This window comes from Protopterus annectens, chromosome 12.part0 (genome assembly GCF_019279795.1).
Source record: "Protopterus annectens isolate FY-2018-M chromosome 12.part0, PAN1.0, whole genome shotgun sequence".
Classification (NCBI taxonomy): domain Eukaryota; kingdom Metazoa; phylum Chordata; order Ceratodontiformes; family Protopteridae; genus Protopterus; species Protopterus annectens.
The window spans coordinates 316,813,679-316,834,932 of record NC_056746.1 but is presented as its reverse complement, the minus strand read 5'-3'; the positions used below and the strand labels follow the sequence as shown (position 1 = coordinate 316,834,932).

At 40.4% G+C, this 21,254-nt stretch overlaps 1 protein-coding gene across 7 annotated transcripts in view; it reads left to right on the top strand.

Moving 5' to 3' along the window:
• DHRS7B (dehydrogenase/reductase 7B) overlaps positions 1 to 21,254 on the top strand; it is a 749,348-nt gene that overhangs the window by 644,336 nt on the left and 83,758 nt on the right. For all 7 annotated transcript variants that reach the window (XM_044089396.1, XM_044089394.1, XM_044089397.1 and 4 more), the window contains exon 6: positions 15,107 to 15,259. In XM_044089396.1, the coding sequence (XP_043945331.1) occupies positions 15,107 to 15,259 (153 nt within the window). The remainder of the gene's footprint in view (positions 1 to 15,106; positions 15,260 to 21,254) is intronic.

The window sequence follows — 21,254 nt, the reverse complement described above, 5'->3', positions numbered from 1 at the left end:
TCTAGGAAGGATTGTTGTGTTATAAGCCTGTAGTTGTGTTAGAGAGGGGGCGGAGCATATCAGGGTAGATTCATCTGCATATTGGATGACGGAGGCGAGAGATGTGGATTTATGGAGTTTGTGAAGATGGTAAAAAGTAGGGGGCCTAATATGGAGCCTTGTGGAACTCCTATGTTAACAGATGATAGCTCCTGTTGCCATCTAACAGCCTGCTGGCATTTGGTTAGATAGCTGTGGAACCAAGCTAGGGAAGAATGACTGAGATGTAATGTGGCCAGTTCTGACAGCAGTTTTTGATGTGAAACTGTGTCGAATGCCTTTGATAGATCTGGAAAGATGGATAAGACATATTTATTTTGATTTCTGTGTTCATTTATTGTGTTAGTAAAACCGAGGAGGGCAGTTGTGGTGCTGTGGTGGGGGCGAAAACCATGTGTGTTTGATAGGAGGTTATTGGAGAGTAGTTTAGAAGCTGGGAGTGAATACATTTTTCTAGTATTTTGGAGAGAGGTGAAAGAATGGCAGTGGGCCTGTAATTAGTAAGCTCGGTAGAGTTGCCACCTTTATGCAGTGGGGTGATATAGGAGATTTTCCAGATTAGTGGGACATGGTTTTCAGAGAAAGAGCGGCTGATGAAAGAAATGGGGTAGGCAATGACTTTAGAGGCAGCTTTAAGGAATTCTGATGGGAGGTTGTCAGCAGCTAGGCTGGTGGGCTTCAGCTTACTAAGTAGTTTTTCTATGGTATGGGTTGGGACGGGGTTGAAGGAGAAGGAGTTTACACCCTTATTGTTGGCTATGGGGATGTAGTGATGTTTTGGTCATAGTCAATAAGTGAGTGAATTGTGTTTATGAAAAAGGAATTGAATTGTGTAGCTATGTTAGCATTTGATGGGGGTGTGGTAGGATTGGGGGTGGATGTACTACCAGGTTTCAGGAGTTTGTTTATAGTGTCCCAGAATCTTTTGGGGTTGTTTTTGTTTCTTTGCTGTGCAGTGATGTAGTAGGCTTTTTTGTCTGCTTTTATCTGGGATTTGGCTTTATTCCTAAGTTGTTTGAAAAGTAGAAGGTTGTCATTGCTTTTGTTAGTTAGCCATTGTTCCCATGCCTTGTCCTTTTCTTTTAGTAGGTCTTTTAGAAGTATTCCTAGTTTTTTATGTACTTTTTTATGGTTTGGGATATATGTATGTCAAATTTCATGTTGTCAATCATGACTCCCAAAAGTTTTGTAGAAGTTACTGGTGTGTTATAGTTGTGTCATTTATAGCTTTGACCAAGAAAGAGGGGGGATACGCTTGTTCTAGTGGGATGGAAAATCATAAGTTTTGTTTTACGGGGGTTTAATTTGAGCTGGGATTCAGCATGCCATGATTCAGTTGCAGAGAAGGACTTTTGGGTTATCTGTTGGAGTTGTATGGAAGGAGCAGTGCTTACAAGTGTGGAATTGTCAGCATATTGGACTAGGGAGCCAAGAGAAGTGGCTGTATTAAGACCATTAGTAAAGAGAATAAAGAGAAGGGGGCCAAGAATAGAAACCTGAGGTACTCCTAGTGTGACTGGGAGTAAGGGGGAGAGGTCTTTTTCCCATTTTACAGCTTGTTGTCTTCCTGTTAGATAGTTTTTGAACCATGTGAGTGCAGAGAGGCTGAATTTTAAGTTAGAGAGTGTTTCCAGTAATTTGTGGTGAGAGAGACCATGTTGAAAGCATTGGACAGATCAAGAAAGATGGTTGAAATTATTTTACCTTCATTTCTAAATTAATTTACAGTGTTAGTGAAGCTCAGGAGGGCAGTTGCAGTACTATGGTTATTGTGAGGTGGAAAATAGGCTATTAGAGAGTTAATTCATAAGTTTTGAATGAATACACAATTCCAGAATTTTTGACAGTGGGTATAAAATGGCAGTGGGCCTATAATTTGAAAGTTCAGTAGAGTTGCCTCCTTTATGCAGAGGGATTACATATGATATTTTCCAGAGAGATGGTATTTGTTGCTCTGTGATAGAATGATTGAGAATACTGACATGGTAGGAAATGGCATCTGTAGATAGCTTTAGATGTTTGGCTGGTAGGTTATCAGCTGCTAAAGTTGTGGGCTTCAGTTTAAGTAGCTTTTTATAATATTTTTTTGAACAGGTTAGAAGAAAAATGTGTTTTACTTGATGTTTGCTGTTAGGGGTATTGTTGTGGGGGGAGATATTTTGGAGATAATAGTATCCTTTCTGTAAAGTATTTGTTAAATTGCTCTGTTATAGAACCTAGATTGTTTGAAGATGAGGGGTGAGGTGTTGAAGCTTAACCAGGTTGCAAGATTTTTTTTACTGCTGGCCAGAGTTTTTGGGGGGTTATTTGTATGTTTTGCTTGGATATTTGTATAATGGTCTATTTTATCTTGTTTAATTTGTTTTTTGGCTTTGTTCCTAAGCTCTTGATATGCTAGGCAGTTAGGCTGAATTTTGTTTCTATATCACATTTCTCATGCCTTATCTCAGTTTAAGTAGAGCTCTGGTATCCTTAGTTAGTCAAGGAGCGTAGAGCTCTGGTATCTTTAGTTAGTCAAGGAGCATGGTCTGACTTTGACCATATTGTCCTAAGTGGTACTAGTTTGTCTAGAACAGTGAGGAAGGTGGAATTGAAATGTTCCATGGCTGCATGTAGGGGCAGTTTCTTTTAGGTGAGTCCAATTACAGTGGCAAAGGACTGATGCACAGGTTTGAGTGTTGAAATTTTTCTTATTTTTGATTTGACAGTAGATGGTGTGTTTAACATGGTATATACATTGCCTAAGTAAGTAGGTTGGTATATGATCACCATGTCTGTCTGGTAGGCAGCCAGAGTATTGTAAATAGGATACTTTATTAGACAGAATCCAGTCTAGTAATGACTGACTATTGGAAGTTTTATCTACTCTGGTGAGGGTGTGAATGATTTGGGTAAAGCCATGAAGGTTGATATGGTTAGTGGAATTTTAAGAATTACAAGTGAACCAGTCTGTATTGAAAGCTCCCATGTTGATTCTTTCTTGATGCAATGTTTGTGAGTTCCATTGAAGGGTATGCTCCATAGTGGCAAGGTTATTTCCAGGCGGTATATAGATTTCGACTATGATTAAGTGTTTTTTGGAATTAATTTTTAGTTTAGAGTATTTCTGTGTTATTAATGTTTGGACTAGTTCTAATGGTTGTAATATGAGGTTATTTTTAAACAGTATGGCTATTCCTCCACCTATTTTGCCCTTTCTGTCTGCTCTGAGAATATTATAGCCTGAGGGAATAATTTCATTGTCATGAATATGTGGTTTCAACAGGTTTCGGTTAGTAATACTATATCTGGTGTGCAGTGCATGAATTTTATTGAGTACGGTTCTGATATTTATATTTAGTATTAGTAGATCTAATCCATTTCTAAGTAGGTTTAAAATACTCTGTGGCAGGGATGAGGGTGTGTTATTACTTCTAGGTGAACAGCATGTGGGGCCAGGGTTTGGGTGGATGTCACCACTAGTTGCAAGATGTGATGCTATATTTACTAGAGTGTTATGAAATTTGGTTATGTGCCTGTCATACTTGAGGGAGATATGTTTTGTAAACTCATAGAGCCTTATGTTATAGGTAAAGTGATCGAAGAGTGCAGATTTGTAGATACCTGGAAATATTTCAAAGTACAATGGATATAAAAAGTTTGCACACCCCTGCTAAAATCCCAGTTTTTTTTTGTGATATAAAAAAATGAGACCACAATAAATCATTTCAGTACTTTTCCCATTTTAATGTGAACTATAACCTGTACAGTTCAGTTGGAAAGCAAACAAATCTGTTAGGGGGAAAATATAAAAAAATAAAAAAAAGTACAATATGCTGGTTGCATAAGTGTGCACACCCTTAAACTAATACTTTGTTGCAGCACATTTTGATTTAATTACAGCATTCCGTCTTCTTGAGTAGGAGTCTATTAGCATGGCACACACAACAATAAGTTTAAGGATGTGCAAACTTATGCAACCAGCGTATTGTACTTCTTTAATTTTTTTATATTTGTTCCCCTAACAGATTTATTTGTTTTTCAATTGAATTGTACAGGTTATAGGTCACATTAAAGGTGAGAAAAGTTTTGAAATGATTTATTGTGGTCTCATTTTTATATCACAAAAACCTGACATTTTAACAGGGGTGTGTAAACTTTGTATATCCACTGCATATATGTTTTGTCTGGTGTTGACAAGGGGATGGGATTTCATGGCAGGATAGTTGGGTGTTTAGTTATGAATGGTAAGAGGTTAGATGAGCTGTTAGTGAGAGAGATAGGAGTATTGTAATATATAGTGGTGGCATTTTGTTGTGTACTATTTGATTAGTGGGGTGAAATTAGTTAAGAAAAAGCTAGTACTTATGTTTTAAGAATTTTGAAAGTGAGATGTATGAAAAGGTGATTAAGTGGCTGTTTGTTGGAGGAGCTTACTGTGCTTAGTGAGAGGATATGGGGTTTGTTGTAATTAAAAGTTTCATACAGTTAGCTTCTGAAATATTTACTAGTATATGTTTAAAAGAGTGACTAATTGGAGTGGTTCTAGCTGAAGGAGAGGGTATAGGAAGTGGGAAGGGCCTGGGTAGTTTAGAGTAACCAAATTATTAGAATGCTCAATTTGGTTGGCTACTTGTGATTAAAGGGAGTGGGTAAGTCTAAAATAAATGTAGGTGTACTGGGGGTGGGAATTGGGGTAGGTTAGGGGAGCAGAGTGAGCTCCAGCATAGCAGGTAGAACTTGGCCATAGGGTAGGGAATGGAAAAAGTTATCAGAGCCTTTGGAATAAAGGTAGGTTCCCAGGCAGTAGTAATAACGCAAAACCAAACTAGATGGTAGCATTTCACAAAAAAAAAATGTTCAATTGAAGTTAACAGTAAAATGCAGTAATATTTTACATCAAGGGAGTTAGGCATAGGTTTTCAGCAATTTTAGTAAGTTTTGTTAAGTTAGACTGTAGAGATGACTAGTTAGGGAGGGGAGAACTGAGCAAGAGTATGGGAGAAGCAGCAGCTGACGACCCTGGCGGTGTGGACACCAACTACAGTATGTATAGCAAAGAGCAGTAGGTAGCTTTACTCATTTGCAAGAAGTATGGAGAGTCCCTTTAGATCGACCTACACTGATTATAGTTGAAGTCGGAGTAGAGAAAAACAGGGAGGGACTCTGTTTTCTGGGCACTTTTACTGCTTTGGCTACTAAAAGAGCAAAAAAAAAGCAGTTAGTTGGTTAAGCACTGGCAGAGAATGTATGAGCAATGCAGAGTAACTTGTTAGACATAATTTACTGTACATGGAATCAAGTTACACAAAAGCATTGTCACTACTAGAAATCTTATTACCTAGGTCTGTTTTGAGGCACAGTAAGACAAATATCAGCAGGTATTAAAGAATTCAAAATATCCCCTCAGCAACTGCATATATTACTACTCTGTCTGAAAAGGTCATTTACTAAATGTAAAACTTCACAAACATCTTGGAGATATCAGTGTAGCAAGACAGTAAACAGCAATTAATAAGGAATTCAGACAACTGCTTAACAAATACATGTTAAGGTTCTGTTTTTAAGCTTACTTGATATGTCTAAATCACGGAAATCATCTTAACACAACAGTTTGTTGATTTTCCCTATAGCATTACAAGTCTTTCATCTTCTGAATTTCAGGAAACTATGTCAAAAGACCCATTCTGTTAACTGCAAAATGTAATTCCAGTTCCATATTTGATCTTGTAATTCCAGTTCTATACTTGACTTATCAGCTGAAGAGTGTGCTTAGCCACTGTCCTGTAAGTGATGGTATTCATAGTCATGCCTAAAGGTAATTTATTTTTGAAAATAGTATAATTTTATTTGTTAATTTCATTTCATCAGGTTATTATCTGAGCAGATCCACTTCCAGTCCGCCAGAGTAGAAGTTGAACCCAGAAGCCTTTCACAAGCTGCCTTTACTTGTAGGTACTTAAGAAATGCATCTCTTTGCTTCTCCAAAGTATCACCATTTCCAGGATTCCACTGCATTCTTGCAAGAAAACACTATTAGTGGATACATTTTCAGTTCACTGGAACAAAGCTTATTGTTATGCCACCTTTGTCTTACCCCTGATTTCCAAAGTACTGCAAAAGGCAGTACAGGATAGGAACAACCAAATTCTGGTGGCACGTTTTTGATCAAGACAACATTGGATCTCAAATTTAAGGAACAGATGGTGTATCCTTTTCTTTCCTATTTCACACAACATTCTGTGTTATCAGCTAAGAAGCCAGGTGCACCCAAATCTAAAACAACTAAACTTTGCAATCTGATAAAGGAAACCTTAATCACACAATGGACTCCTTTTTCCAGTGCCCTATGAATTATTAGTGAAAATAGGAAACCAATCACTAACAAATGCTACCTAGCAAAGGGGGCATGATTTTTTCTTGACTGCAGAGTATGGAATATGGCCTAAGGCAGCATCTACCAGTTTGTACTCCTTTATATCCCAGCCTTGTTTGAGAAAGGCCTTTCACGTGTCCCAGTCAGAGATGGACTATTCAACATCCTTAGCTTGTCTGGTTCTGGAATACTTTTTAACATCCTGCTGCATTAACAAACAAGCAACTTTTGAAAAGAACACTGTGCTTCAGGCCATCAAGTAAACCAAAGCCTCCCTTAGGGGAGTTGAATTATGTGCAGCATTTCCACTGCTCAGTGGCATTTTGGATTATCTGCTAAAGTAATTCACAGCTGACCAGCTTTCAAAAGCTCAGAGCCCACTTCCTCTTTCTTCCTGGGGCAGCTGATTGGCTGAGCATGTCATGAGAGGGAAGCCTTTAGCTGTCATAGGAAGTGTGTATTCAGTCTTTGTGCCATTGACTCTTCACAGGATGCAGTGCTGATTGTTCTGATTTTCTGCTCAGATAGTCAACATTTGGGGACTCACTTCCCCTCATCTTATTATTAGATTTATTATTCTTTTTCTATAGCAGCCGCGGTGGTGCAGCAGTAGTGTTGTCGCCTCACAGCAAGAGGTTCTCCCGTTCAATTCTCAGCTGGAGCACCTTCTGTGTGGAATCTGCATGTTCTCCCCGTGGTCGAGTGGTGTTCGAAAGCTAGTCCAGTGACAAGTGGAGTACCACAGGGTTCAGTCCTGGGTCCTCTCCTGTTTGTTATCTACTTCTCTGAAGTACAGGCTAACACAGAAGGTCTATGGCTAACAAAGTTCGCAGATGATTGCAAACTAGGAGCCATAATCGAAATTCCTAACGATGTGGACATCCTACAAAAGGGCCTCACTGAGACAGATGCCTGGTGTCAAAGCCATGGCCTCAAGCTCAATGCCAAAAAGTGCATTGTCATCCCCTTTGGTAAAAACTCTGTACCCATGAACTACAACATAGGCGGTAGTATACTTAACACCGAAAGTGTGATAAGAGACCTTGGGACACAGGTGGACAGTAGTCTCTCCTTTGATAATCACATCATCACAGTAGTCAGGAAATCCTTCTATGTGGCATACCTCATCACAAAAGGTTTCTCATCCAGAAAAAAAGAGGTCATTGTTCCCCTCTACTCATCACTCATTAGACCCATTATAGAGTACAACACCCCTTTTGGTATGTACCTCAGAAGACATCTACAGCAACTGGAAAGGCCGCAGAAATACCTCACAAAGAGGATTCTCGGCCTCAAACAGATGCCCTACCCAGACCGTCTAAAAAAACTCCAGCTTTACTCCGTCGCATATCGCCTACACAGAGGTGATGTCTGCCTAACATACAAAGCTATGTCAAACCCAGAGCTGTTGGACATGCTCCACGTAAAGAAATCCCAATCCCTCCAAGCTACATGCTCTAGGGACCTAAACCTTGTCACCACAATAAACAGAACATGCCGGAGGGATAGATTCCTGTCCCAGAGACTTCCCATACTCTGGAACAGACTACCTATCTATTTCAAACAGAGCTCCTCATTAGCACTCTTCAAGAAAAATCTTGATGATTGGATGGGAAATAGGAAATTCACCCCGGGGATCACCTCTGTGGCTCTGCTCGACAGTGGCACAGGAAAATAATTTTCTTGGGTGGCAAAAGCCAGGGTACCTTTTTGGCTGGGCTTGTATAGGCCCCAGGGCCGATAGCCTAGTACCTACCTATGAACATGCGTGAATGGGCGTGCCTTTGTTGAAGGTTGGGCATCGGGCTGGCATCTCGGCACCATAAAAAATCGACTGCCAATCATTAGCGAACCAGAGTTCCACTGTGGCGACCCCTAACTGGGAAAAGCCGAAAGAAAACAACATTCTTTTTCTATAGCTGTTATTTTATTTTGAGTATTTATTGTAGTTCTATTCCTTTAAGGTGGTGTAGCATTATGGGTACAGGCAGTAGTGGATGTTGAACATGCGGTGTAGGGTGAGTTATTTATTTCTGTTGTTAACCAGAAAGTTTATGTTGATGTTTTGTGATATGTTTAAATGTCAGATTGGTTAGGGATAACCGGGAAGTTGGTTTCGACGTTCTGAGGTTTGATGTTTTGTCATTTTAATTTTGTGAACTTTCGGCAAACTCATTTCGATGAAATGGGATTCGACACTGTGGTATTTTGATTATTTGAAGTAGACCCATATATAAATTTTATATATATATATATATATATATATATATATATATATATATATATATATATATATTATATACATATATAGCTTCTGTCAGTGTTACAGTAATTCCTGTGGGAATTTCTGCATGTAGCAGTGTTTATTTGGCTTGCATCTTTGACATATGATTGTAGTGTTTCTGAAGAAACTTTCAGTATTTCTCTCAGAAGTACAGTGTGTGTATATTTGCTGTTAAACACTAGAGGCTTGTCTTTACTGTTACTCTGCTTTATTTTCATTTTTTGGAAAGACAATATTGCAGAATTTGGATTTTTTCGGCATCCATACATTATTTACTATTTGCATGACTCTGGTTAACATTGGATCATGATTTTATCACAAATTAAGTTTTTTGAATATACTGTGGAGATTTTACTCTGTCTGACGGGAAACAAGATTAAATTGCTATTAACCTTTATTTTATGGCAGTTTAATGTGGTTAAAGAGTATGGAGGTAATTTTTAACACGGGTTTGCACATTGGTTGCTTTAGTGTTTGGACTTTATTTATTGGAAATTCTTTAACTGTCAGTTGTAAAAAAAAAAAAATCTGAACACATTCCAGACTGTTTTTTTTTTTGTGATAATAGCATAGTAAAGTTTAGTTGTGTGTGTGTGTGTGGGGGGGGCATACTTATCACTTGAAACTTTAAGTGCTTATTGTGATACATTATCCAGTACTGTCAGTTTATTGTTCTGGCAGGTGTTCTCTCCCCCCTGATTTGATGGATCCTAGCTCTAGTAGTCCATCAAATCCAGTTGCACTTAAAAAAGAAAAGACAAAATAAAAATATGCCTCAGCCTCCAGTTAGTGATTCTGTTTAGGCCACTGCTCATACCACAGACCACTTACATTTTTCCCCATCTCCCTCTAGTGTAGCTTTGCTGGCCAGTGTGGAATGGGGGTTAGACATGTCCTGCAGGGTTGTTCCAGTACCTGGTGCAGGTATGGAATAACCAAATCCTCTAGGTACACAAATAGTCCTGAGTAAGACACCCCTTATCAGACATCATACTCTGTCCCCAGATATTTTATCTAGTAATGAAGTTCACAAGAAAAAGAAACAGAAACTTCATTATACATCTTATAATCAGATTATAGCTGTTTATAAAGCTGATGTGGTTTCCTTGGCTAGGAGTGTTGTGCAGACAGCTAAATCTGATGGTTGTGTTTCCATCCATGGCGGTAGTTTGGCTAGAGACCTTTCTGTTGTTGCAGAGAATGATGAGGACAGTGGTGCTTTCCTAACTGACACCGAGTCCGGTCAGTCTGATTCTAGAGAAGGTGAACCTGATCTTAAGTCCAAGTAAGTTCACTTTTTCTCAGATGATTTCTAGATTTAGTGATGTTTTTACTTCAGAGCAGTCAATAACTATCCCAGAGCTAGGCAGTGTACAGTTCTATAGCTATCCCCTCTCTCTTACCAGCCTTGGAAGATGTTTATAAAGCTGCCTGCAGGACACCAGTATCTATTTCAGTAGTCCCTAAAATGGCTTGGAGAAAATATTGGGGTCTCCTTGGATATGACAGGTCTGTCTCTCATTTGGCTACTGACCCACTTGTGGTCTTCCCAGCTGCCTGCTCAAATAAAAAGTCCTTGGCTTCATCTATCTAGTGCCCCCTGTAAAGAGGGGAAATAGATATTCAAGGTAAAAGGTTCTCTCTTTCTAGTAAACTAGCCTTTAGAATGTTATATTATCTAGGCTATATGTGGAAATTTATTTTGCAGTTTGCATACAGTTAGGATGGTTTTGCTGCATCCCTAACTGCGTAGCAAACATCTTACATGAATGAAATTGTTTCTGATTTGACTCGGGTATCAAAACATTGTTTGAGAGGTGTACTTGAATGTGAAGATACAGTCTTAAGAAATGCTGTTTCTTCTGTGGTCTTAAGATGGTATGCTTGGTTATGTAATCAGAACGTCTCTGATGATTTAAAAGCCGAAATTCTGAATGCACCTTCATGTTCTGAATTGATATTTTGGCCCTGTGTTACACAGGTTTTCAAACAGTGGGATGACAGAGGCAAATTAATGCATGGGTATCTAGGATGTTTCATGTACCCATGTTCTTCCCAAAGAAGGCATCTTCCTTCAAGGGGCAGAACAAACAAAAATCACAGCCAAACAAAAGTCAGTGATCCAAAAGGAAACGGCAAGAGGATAATTTTTCAAAACCAAATAAGAGGGGTTCCTTTCTAAAAAAAAGATTGACCCCCCCCAGCAAAAGAATAACTGTCGAGTCACAGAGCACTCCTACCCCGCTCTTGCCCATTTTTCTCTTCCTCCTTCCCCCAAGCTTTCAATCAACCCTGTAGCCTTGCCACATATAACCTCAAAGAAATTGATTTTGAGAGTAATTTGGGAAGGATATACTTGGCAGTGGATAGAAAATCCTCCCTCTTTTAGGGGAATTCCCCCACATGCAAACTCACAAGTAAGATCAAATCCAAGGATAGATAAAATAAACAAATTAAGTAAACCCAGGAACCAGCTCCAAATCCAGAAAAAACACCACCACCAGCATTAGCACAAACAGCATTTTTTCTCCAATTTTATTCTACAGAGTTACAAGATTTGGTGCTTTCGTCTTACTGGAAGACTTCTTCAGAATAAAGACACTCTGTTTTCCACTGAATTTATACTAAACATGGTACAATCATAATGCATAATTTCCTGCTTTTAAAAAATTACATCATTTCCTGCTTATACGAAAAAATCCCCTACACCTACCAGATCAGACCAGCCAGAGCTGTTTCCTCTAGTGATCCATCACATGGTAGAAGCAGGGGTCATAGACCAATTGCCTGCGATACATAAAGGCAAAAGATTTTACTCCAGAATCTTTTTTGTGACAAAAAAGGAGCACTTCTGGAGACCTACCCTAGATCTTTCCTTTCTAAACACCTTTGTAAAAGTTCCAAAATTCAGAATACTCACTTTACAGTCAGCCGTAGCATTGCTTACAGACTACTGTTTCATGGTGACTCTAGAGCTCAAGGACTCTAATCGTATCCCTATTGCTCCCAATTTCAGGAAGTTGTTGATATTTCCTGTGTCTAGCTTACATTATTTTTCTGCATTACCATCTGGGCTATCTACTGCACTTCAATTGTTTACAAAGTGTCTGGCCCTAGTGGTTGCCTGTTACAGAACTCTGGGCATCTACATTTTTCCTTATTTGGATGACTTGCAGATTTGTGCAGATTCTGTATCTTGGACCCAGCACCTTCATTCACTGCATTTCTAGGTACTGGAACTGTGATTTGTGAAACAGGAACTGCAGTGATGGAGGGATCAACTGTCTGTGAATCCAGAACTCCCTTTCTTTCTTTAGACCCCAGTCCATTCTAAACAGATGGACTCTTCACTTCTGTCTCTTTTTGTTGTCACACAGTTTGTTAGGAGTATTGCAAGAGAGGCCCCCTTCAAATGCAAAGTCCTCCTCTTTCCAGGGATTTCAACTTTGTCCTTGAAAAATTGACCTTACCTCCTTTTGAATCTGCCTCACTGCCTGTTATATGGTTCATTACTTGGACGACTGTTGTACTTATTGCTCTGACATCTGCAAGCTCCCTGGCAGGCCAACCGTATCTGATTTTTCACAAAGACAGAGTTGTGTTATGCACTAATCCATCAGTCATGCCTAAAGATGCTTCTGAAGGTATCATAAACCAAGCCATCAATCTCACATTGTTCTATCTTGATAAAAAAAGGGAGTAAATATTCTGTATACCTTGAATGTGCACAGGCAGTTCAAATACTGCCTTAACAGAACAAAGCCCTTTAGGAGTGCTGAACAGATGTTTGTTTCTTAAATGTAAGGAAGAAAGATCAGCCTGTCTCTAAGCAAACGATTGCATGGTGGTGGTTCTCTGTTATTGTTTTCTGTTACTCCAGCCATGGTAAACCTGTTCCAGGCAAGGTTAAGTCTCACTTGACTAGGGCCTTATCATCAGTGATGGCATATTGGAATGGGTTGGTCTCTAGAAGCATTTTACAAGCACCTGGTCCTCTGTTCATACTTTCACAAAGCACTACAAACTGGATTCCTTTTCAATTCTGGAGCAAACTTTGCTAGAACCATTCTCCAGTGACTCCTGGACCCTTATCCTTCCACCTCCTAGGTAGGGTAAGTTTTGGGAATCTACCCAAAATGCCACTGAGGCAGTGGGAGTGATGAGCATAGTGCAGTTGCAGAAGTCTTACTTATCTGTAACAAAATATGTTCAAATTCTTCACTGCCTCTACCCACTATCCCCCAAATTCTGCATAGTTGAGGGGTTTCAATGTCTGTTGATTCGCTTATTGTTGGATTTGTTTTTTCTGTGGTATTGTGATTGGCTGCTAATTTACTTTTGCTAGATTATTTTGGCTTCAATGTATTTTCTTCTCCTTCTCCTTGGTGGAAGCCGAAAAAACTGAAAACTCACTTCCTATGCAGCTAAAGGCATCCCCCTCAGGATGTGCTCAGCCAATCAGCTGTCTTATGAAAAGAGAGGGAAGGGAGTCTGAGCTTTTAAAAGCTGGCCAGTACTGGGTTATCTTAGCAGATAACCCAGAATGACACTGAGAGAGTGAGGAATTCAAACATCTAGTGTTACAGATAAGTTGGATTTGCACAATTATAATTTGGCTTGAAAAACCGACCCTTGCTTCATTTGAAGCAGTAGGCTCAGTGCCTACAAAATTCTTATCTTGGAAGACTCTCTTAATGGCCATTACTTCAGGCAGGAGGTACAGAATACCTTACATGATTTTCTGCATGGACAGAGTAGCCTTTAGGTCCATTCCTTCCTTTTTGTCAAAAGTAGTCCCAGTAGTGGCACTGAGTCAGGCCATTTGTTTCTCAGTATTTTTATAAATCCCAAGAGCAATGGGAAAAGCTGTTGCAACTCTTGGTTGTGCACAGTCAGGATATTACACTGATAGAACTAAATATTTCTTTGTTTCCTTCATGAAAGGTAAAGAGAGGAAACCAGTGTCCAAGCAAACCCTAAGTGGCTAGCTGCCTGCATATCTTTCTGTTAATGCTCAACATTAAAACTGATTAACAAAGCCAAATTAAAGCACATTCTACAAGGGCAGAAATTTCTAAAGCTGTCTTTATTCAGGATTGGATCGGCACAAAGTATGTGTTAGGCAGCTGCACAGACATGCATTCATATCTTTTTGAGACATTACACACTGGACATTCTTTCCAGCAGCAAAGCAGGCTTTGCCACTGTGGTCCTGGAGGCCATGTGTAGTGTCCTTCCTAGGTCTGTGGCTAGTTACTGATTAATACCAGTCTGACACATTATGAATGATACTCCAGTGGTGATGCTTATGATGTACATAGAGCTGTATGAGAAGGTTCACCATATCCACAGTCAGTTTCCAAGTACTAGGGTCAATGCTGCAGTATAGGTTCCCTTCCTCCATTCCCCCTTTTTCTGTTGTTAATTTTGATTTACACTGGGAGGCCACCATTACTTATTGGAGATACCCTCCTTTTCCAAACTCCTTCTCCTTTCCCTTGGATGGGATGGACTTTCACCTGTCTCTCAGGCTTCATAAGCAGTCTCATTCGTAGCCACATCAGTTGCTCAAAAACACCTGAAAGTGGCATGAGTGCCTCTCTCCCCAGTACCATACATTCTAATAGCACTGAGGCCATTCAAAAGTTCTGGATAGCAGGCTGGATGGTTGGACTCCTGTTTGTGCTGTAATTCCTTTACTTTGTACATAAAACTACAGTAACGATCCTGCTATTTGTATGTCTGGTTATGGTGATTATGCTCACACAGTTGTACTTTATAACACTGAAGAAAGATGCACAAGGAATGCTGTATTTTATGCACTAGATAGGATCTCTTTGCAAGAAAGTAAGAAGTGTGTTATATGTTATAAATAATCCCAGCACTAAACATTGATTCTCTTTAGGGACTACAACCAAATTATTGCATTCTGACATTACAATCAAAGCATTTTGTATTAGTACCATTTAACTTTCAAATCGTGATATGTATTGCATCACTGTTACTGTTAATGCCAATGATGCAATACATATCAAGATATGTATTGCATCATTGGCATTAACAGTAACAGCTAAGTGTTTATTACCTTTATATTTGGCTGTGTAGAAATGATTACTTTTTTTGCTGTGTTCATGTTTTAATAGTTAAATATATGACATTATTGTTTCTCAGGTTATAACTATAGTAGGGGGAAGTGAAAGGTATTGATGCTAGCATGTATACAGTTATGTATGAATGTGCATCAGGGAGAGTGTGGCTTTTTATTCAGTGCTAGGTAAAACAGCAGTAACCTGTAACTGTCTTTTCATGTTTCATTACTTTATTTATGGAGTAAAAGTAAAATAGCAGAGACATAACAGCTCCAGTTACTGGGAGCAGGGGCTGCTGCCAAGTACATAGGATCAACCACTGTTATTATTTATTTTCAGATGCAGCCTCCAAGCATGCCACTCAAGCTTTCTTTGACTGTTTACGAGCAGAAGTGGAACAGCATGGAGTTGAAGTGACAGTTGTTAGTCCTGGCTACATAAGAACAAATCTTTCAGTGAATGCTGTAACTGAGGATGGATCCAAATATGGAGGTGAGACTGGAACTGCCTTTTTAGGTTACCGAGTTCATTGCTTTACACTGAGCACCTTTTTGGCTTCTAGTCATTGTCTAGGATCCAAAAATGACTTTCTCTTCAAATTCACTGACTGCTACTATGCTGGAAATGAATATCACTGTTCTCAGAGGTTATTTTCTTGCTGAGGAAACTTTTTGGACTTTCAGATGAGGGCTTATACAGATGTATGATGATAGGGAGTTGACAACTTAGAAGTCTTTTGGGCATTCAGAAGTAGTTGATGAGGAATCTTTTATGCATGTCTGAAGTGGTTGTCCTAGATCAATATGACTGTCCTCTCCTACCACACAACTTCACGGGCAGTAGACTGCTGTGATGCAATGTCATCAGTGCCTGTGATGTCACAGAGTTTGGCTGATAAACCACAACAATACCCAGACACCACCATGTTCTCAGAAAGAGAACCTACCGTCTACCGATTTTTTTGACAGCTGCTTGTAAACGATAAATTTCAGGGCACACGTGTTGTTTTCTCTTACTGTCCAATTTTCTCATCATCACTTATTGGTTTACCATTATTATTTTGAATAGCTATTACCAACATTATCTTCCCACTGAATGTGAGAAGCAGTAAATGTATAAATACAATCCCCTTCACTTTTCTGAATGGCTTTTGTTTTTTTTTTTTTTTTTTCTGTGCAGCCTTCAGTTGTGCATTCATAATCTTTCAGTGCCCATGCTTTGTACTTTACCTTTATTTTCTGGTGCCCTCTGTCCCATCTTTGTCTCTGCTTAACAGAGAGGAGATTAGTAGATTGTGCTGTTTTATGTGAATGAGTTACTGGATGGCAACTAGCATCTGCTGACTGGTAGCTTTTCCACTGAGCTAAGAGTTCTACTTTTAAATAATGAATCACGTTTGATGCACAAATGACCACGCTAAAAATATCCAATGCAACTCAGAAATATGAGGGCCTAAATAATAGAAAAAACAAATGTTAAAGCAATAATGGTTTCTTTATGTTTGCAAATGTCATTGTAAGGATCTCTGCTGCTGTTTCATTTGTAATGTTTGGGAAGAGTACTAAATCAGTAACTTGGCTGACAGTCTACTTTTACATGACAAGGTTGTTGAATATATTGAAATATACTGTGTTTTTGCAGGATAGCAAACCTCCCTGTACCCCCCCCCCCCACACACACACACACACATTAAAATATTAACCATCAAGGTTACTCGGCTTTTGAGAAAATAAAAAATGTTGGGCACTCAGCATGAGAAACTTTTGTTGTATGGCGGTTTATACTTGATCTTTAATGGTTCACTCTGATGTAGTAAGAGTTTTCTAGTAATGCTGAGAAGCAGGTTGAGAAGCCACTTTGCACACCATTGCATTCTGAAATTTCTGGCAGATGACTCAGGTTTTGTGAGCTTAGTACACTGTCAGTGCCTCAGGATTGTTGTGTAGCTGCCTTGTACAGCTACAGTGAATCTTGGATGTCTGTTTTCCCATTTCAGAAGTTTTAAAATAGAAATGTTTTAACTAGCCATACTCTAAGCTCTTTTGAGTAACCATGTCCTAGCTTGATGTCACTACCATGTCAGGGTGTTGAGACCAGTGAGTATTGAGAAAGTGATGGTTGTGCTAAGTTGCCTTGTAGCGCAACCTGCCAAACTAAGTAATTAATTATGGGTGAAGGTTCCATTTGAAGCTGTGTTGCTAGGTGCAGACCATTATGATTCAAGGGATTAACCTCTTAAGTCATCAGGTAACAACTGAACACTACCTGGGACTGAGAACACCCTTCTGGGACTTTCTGGCTGTTGGGTTTTGGTCGAAGAGGGCTCCTTCAGTCATTCTAAACTAGGGTATCTATTTCAGGGTCTTGGTATCATGCGGATATTTGATATCTGGTGGGAGCTTGAGTGACAGGTATGGGACTGTATCCTTAGGGAATATGTCTTGAAGCCAGTGCTAGAACAGGTGCAGGTCTCTATATACCAGCATGCACTTCCTTTTTCAGGAGTACCACTGAGCAGCAGTTCCTAATACCTCAAAACCCATGAAGCATAAGTCACTCTTTTCTTGTAATAAAATACCATAAGTGAACTTACCCTGCAAGTACTGGGGGATATGAGGCCCTCCTGACATTCATGCTCCTTTGAAAATTCAGAGGACCATGATGTGACTGTCTTTCAGTTAGACAAAGATATTGACTTCACCACCCTTTAGCCCTGTCTTCCTGATGATCCTTTTAAAAAATAGCCTCTTAGGCTAACAGGGAGCAGCTTAGACTGGCCTCAAGCCTGTATTCTGTTCCCCTAGCTGAGTTTCCAGGAAATAGGTCTTAGGAACCTTGGATCATTCCTACCATGAATCCAGTTATTAAGACTGCTTTCTCAGCATGCTGATTCTACTTCTTTGGCTTCCAGGAATGTGGATGCCATCTAGAAATCCCTGCTTGAGTTGGCAGAGCAAGGAACTAAGGATTGTATTGCTGATTTCTACGTGATTTCTTGGGTATTGTATAGTTCATAGAGTGTAAAACATTGTCACCTTGCCAACTGACAAGGAATCCAAAGCTTTGGACTGATGAGACATTGTAGTTTACTTCTTTGCCTTGTTGGAGCTTAGGGCTCTCAGCATCACCTCTTCCATTTCCAGTCCCACGTAGCAAGGAGAATTTCTATAAATGTTTGAGGACCTCCTGGAATCTGAGCTCAAGAAGGACCTCTGAGAGTGTCTGTGGCTTCTACAGTGGATTTTCATGTTTCCCGCCGTGAGTTTGACTATGTAGACACTTTTGCTATGGCTGGAGGTTCAGGTGTGTGTTGGCTGCACAGGATGTCAGGATTGAGATTTACCGCTGTTAAAGAAGAACTCAGGAGTGAGATCCTGGGTGCTCATTTTGTGGGAGAAGTGTTATTTATCCAGCTTATTCATTCAGGATCTGTTCAAATACTTCTTATGAAGTAAACAAGTCCCTCACCACTGTAAAAGGCATTTAAGATCCGTCTTATGGGATCATAGAATCATAAGAAGTTACTAGGCTATTGGCCCTGAGGCCCTTACAGGCCTAGCCACAAATTTAGCCCATGTTCTGGCAAGTCAGCACCCGATGACCCTGTCCAGCAGGGACATAGGTGTAATCCCAGGGATGCATTTTCTGTTCCCCTTTCAGTTATCCAGGTTGAGCTTAAAAAGGGTTAATGAGGTACTCTGCTTGACATGGAGTGGGAGTCTATTCCACAGAAGGGGGAGTCTCTGGGACACATCTGTCCCACCAACAAATCCTGTTGATGTCATAGACCAGTTTGAGGTCGTGCGTGCAGATTACTCGAGTGGAGTTTGCTTGCGGATATGCAGCAGTCCCATCAAGGTGGTGTCTGAGATTGCTTTGTATGCCAGACAGAGGTCATCTCTGAGGAGTCTGTAGGAGACTAAGTAGAAGGACATAGCCTTTAGCCTATCTGTGTAAGGTAGATGTTTGAGGCTGTGGATTCTCCTGGTGAGGAACCACTGTGGTCTCTCCAACTGCTGCATGTGCTTTATGAGGTACATGCCAAAAGGGGCATTGTACTCAATAATGGGTCTTGTAAGGGAAGAATACAGGGATGTTATGACCATCTTGTCTCTGGAAGAGATACCCTTACTAATGAGGATGGCCATGTAGAAAACTTTTCGTACAGCTGAGGCAATATGGTGGTCAAAAGCCAAGTTTGCTATCAAGCTGGGTGCCCACATCCTTCACGACTGATTCCGTGCTTAGGACCTTATTAATGTGATAATTTGTGGGGACGTCGCTCTCTCCATAGGGATGATGATGCATTTTCTGGCATTCAGTTTGAGGCCATGTTTCTGGCACCCGTCATTTGTTTGATGAGACCCTCTTAGAGGATGTCCACATCACTAGGGGAATAGATGACAGTGCCCAGCTTGCAGTGATCTGAAAACTTGGTCAGCCATATCCCACTGATTTTGGCCTGCACCTCAGAAAGGTATATCCCAAGCAACAAAGGCTCCAAGACTGATCCCTGGGTACACCGTTCGTTACAGGTTGACCTGCTTGAGGTGGCTTCCCCTATTCTGACTAGGTGGGTTCTATCCGTGAGCCAGTTTGCTACCCATCTGGTAACATATGGATTGATGCCTAGTTGAGAGAGTTTATCTGTTATACCCGATTGGGGAATAATATTGAAGGCTTTGACCAGGTCAAGGTAGGCGGTGTGTCTTCCCCTCGTCCATGGCTTTGGTGACTGTTTCAAAGAAGTCAACTAACTTTAACAGGCATGACCACCCCTTGACGAAAGCAAACTGTGTGGGATCGAGTATTCGCAGGTTGCCAGTGTCCTTGTTAATGAGGTCCATGATAATCCGCTCTATGGCCTTGCAGATCAGGCTAGTTAGGCTGATGGGTCTATAATTTCTTGAATTGGTGGACAGTCCACCTTTGTGCAAAGGGATGACCGTGGCTGTCCTCCACTCAGCTGGGATGAAACAGTACTCAGGCTTTGATTGAGTAGGATGTCTAATGGTGCTGTAAGTTCCTGCCTCAGTTCATGTAGGATGCAGCCTGGGATGTTATCTGGTCCCATGGAGGCTGTATTTTTTGCCTTTAAGAGGGCAATGATAACTTGCTCCTTTGAGATAAGGGGAGGGGGGCAAGTGCTGGGGATGTCCTAATTATACTGATGGGGGGACAGAGGGGTGAAGTTTTCACTGAACCTGTCTGTCAGCAGATTGGCTATATCTATGGTGTTCGTGTATGTGATGTTCTTGACCACCAGTTCTGAGCAGATGTGGGTGCTTCCCTTGAGATTGCGGACATATGTGGAGAAAGCTTTGTGATTGTCTTTAGTAGATGTGGCCAGTTTGGACTTGAAGTTTACTTTGGAGGATTTCACTAGTGCTCTTATTTGCTTGTTCAGACTAAGGAACAATTGCTTCCAATTAGGCACCTAATTTTCTTCTTGGTCCTCAACAGCAATTCTTTCCTTTTATTATAGAGTTTATTTATTGCAGATGTCCACCAGACAGGTTTACTCTTCCTTGAGGAGGAGGATTTTGTTTTGTCTGGTATTTCTGATTCCATGCAGCTATGTAAATGCTTGTATAGTACTTTGGTGTAGGTTTGGATATATGTGCCAGTTCCTATGGAGGGGGAGGGGGTTGTGAAGCTGTTTATACCTTCCCTCAGGAGATTGTAATCAGCTTTGGAGAAGTTTTTTTGTTTGTCCCTAGCTAGTGGGTGAGTCAGGGGAGATGGTGACTTCGAAAGTGATCACTTTGTGGTCGGATCTTACCAGGGAGGATGACACCCTAGGGATGCTGCAGTGTGGTTACTCATGTTGGTTGAATCTTGATAGATTCGAAGAGGTCCAGATAGGTGGAGTTGGTATCTTGAGTCAAAGTTGGGGGCCTGTAGCTAGCTATGATTTGTATAGGGGCCCTGCCAATGGTTAACTGCACCTGGAGTGTCTACTATGCATCATACTGTTTGACCAGCCTGGAGGTGTGTATGTCTTTTATATATGTATTACAACTCCACCTCCTTTTGGTTTGCTGCCCAAGGTTTGGGTCTAAATATATGATAGGATGAGTAATCTGGTATGGCTGGGGTGCTTTCCACAGCTTTGAACCAGGTTTCTGTGACTGCACAAATGTCAGCTTCTTCCAAGGTTAAGAATGCTTACAATGAGTGCAGTTTCATGTTCAGAGTCCTAGTGTTTAGCAGCATGACCTTTAATTTACATTTTGATGAAATGTTCATGTCTGTAGTTGTGACCTCATGGCATTGCCTAAAAAAGGCACTATGGGGGAGGCAAGAGCCTTTGCCAGGAGCCTGAAGACCAAGGGAGATAGATGCAGGCTATCTCTGGCAAAGCATCATGGTCTGTCAGTCATGTCTTCCCAGGCTATCAGGTACTGGATCCCCTTGGAATGACACCAGAAACTTAGCCAATTGTTAAAGTCAGTCATTTTCTATTTGTATTGAGGCATCATTCTGG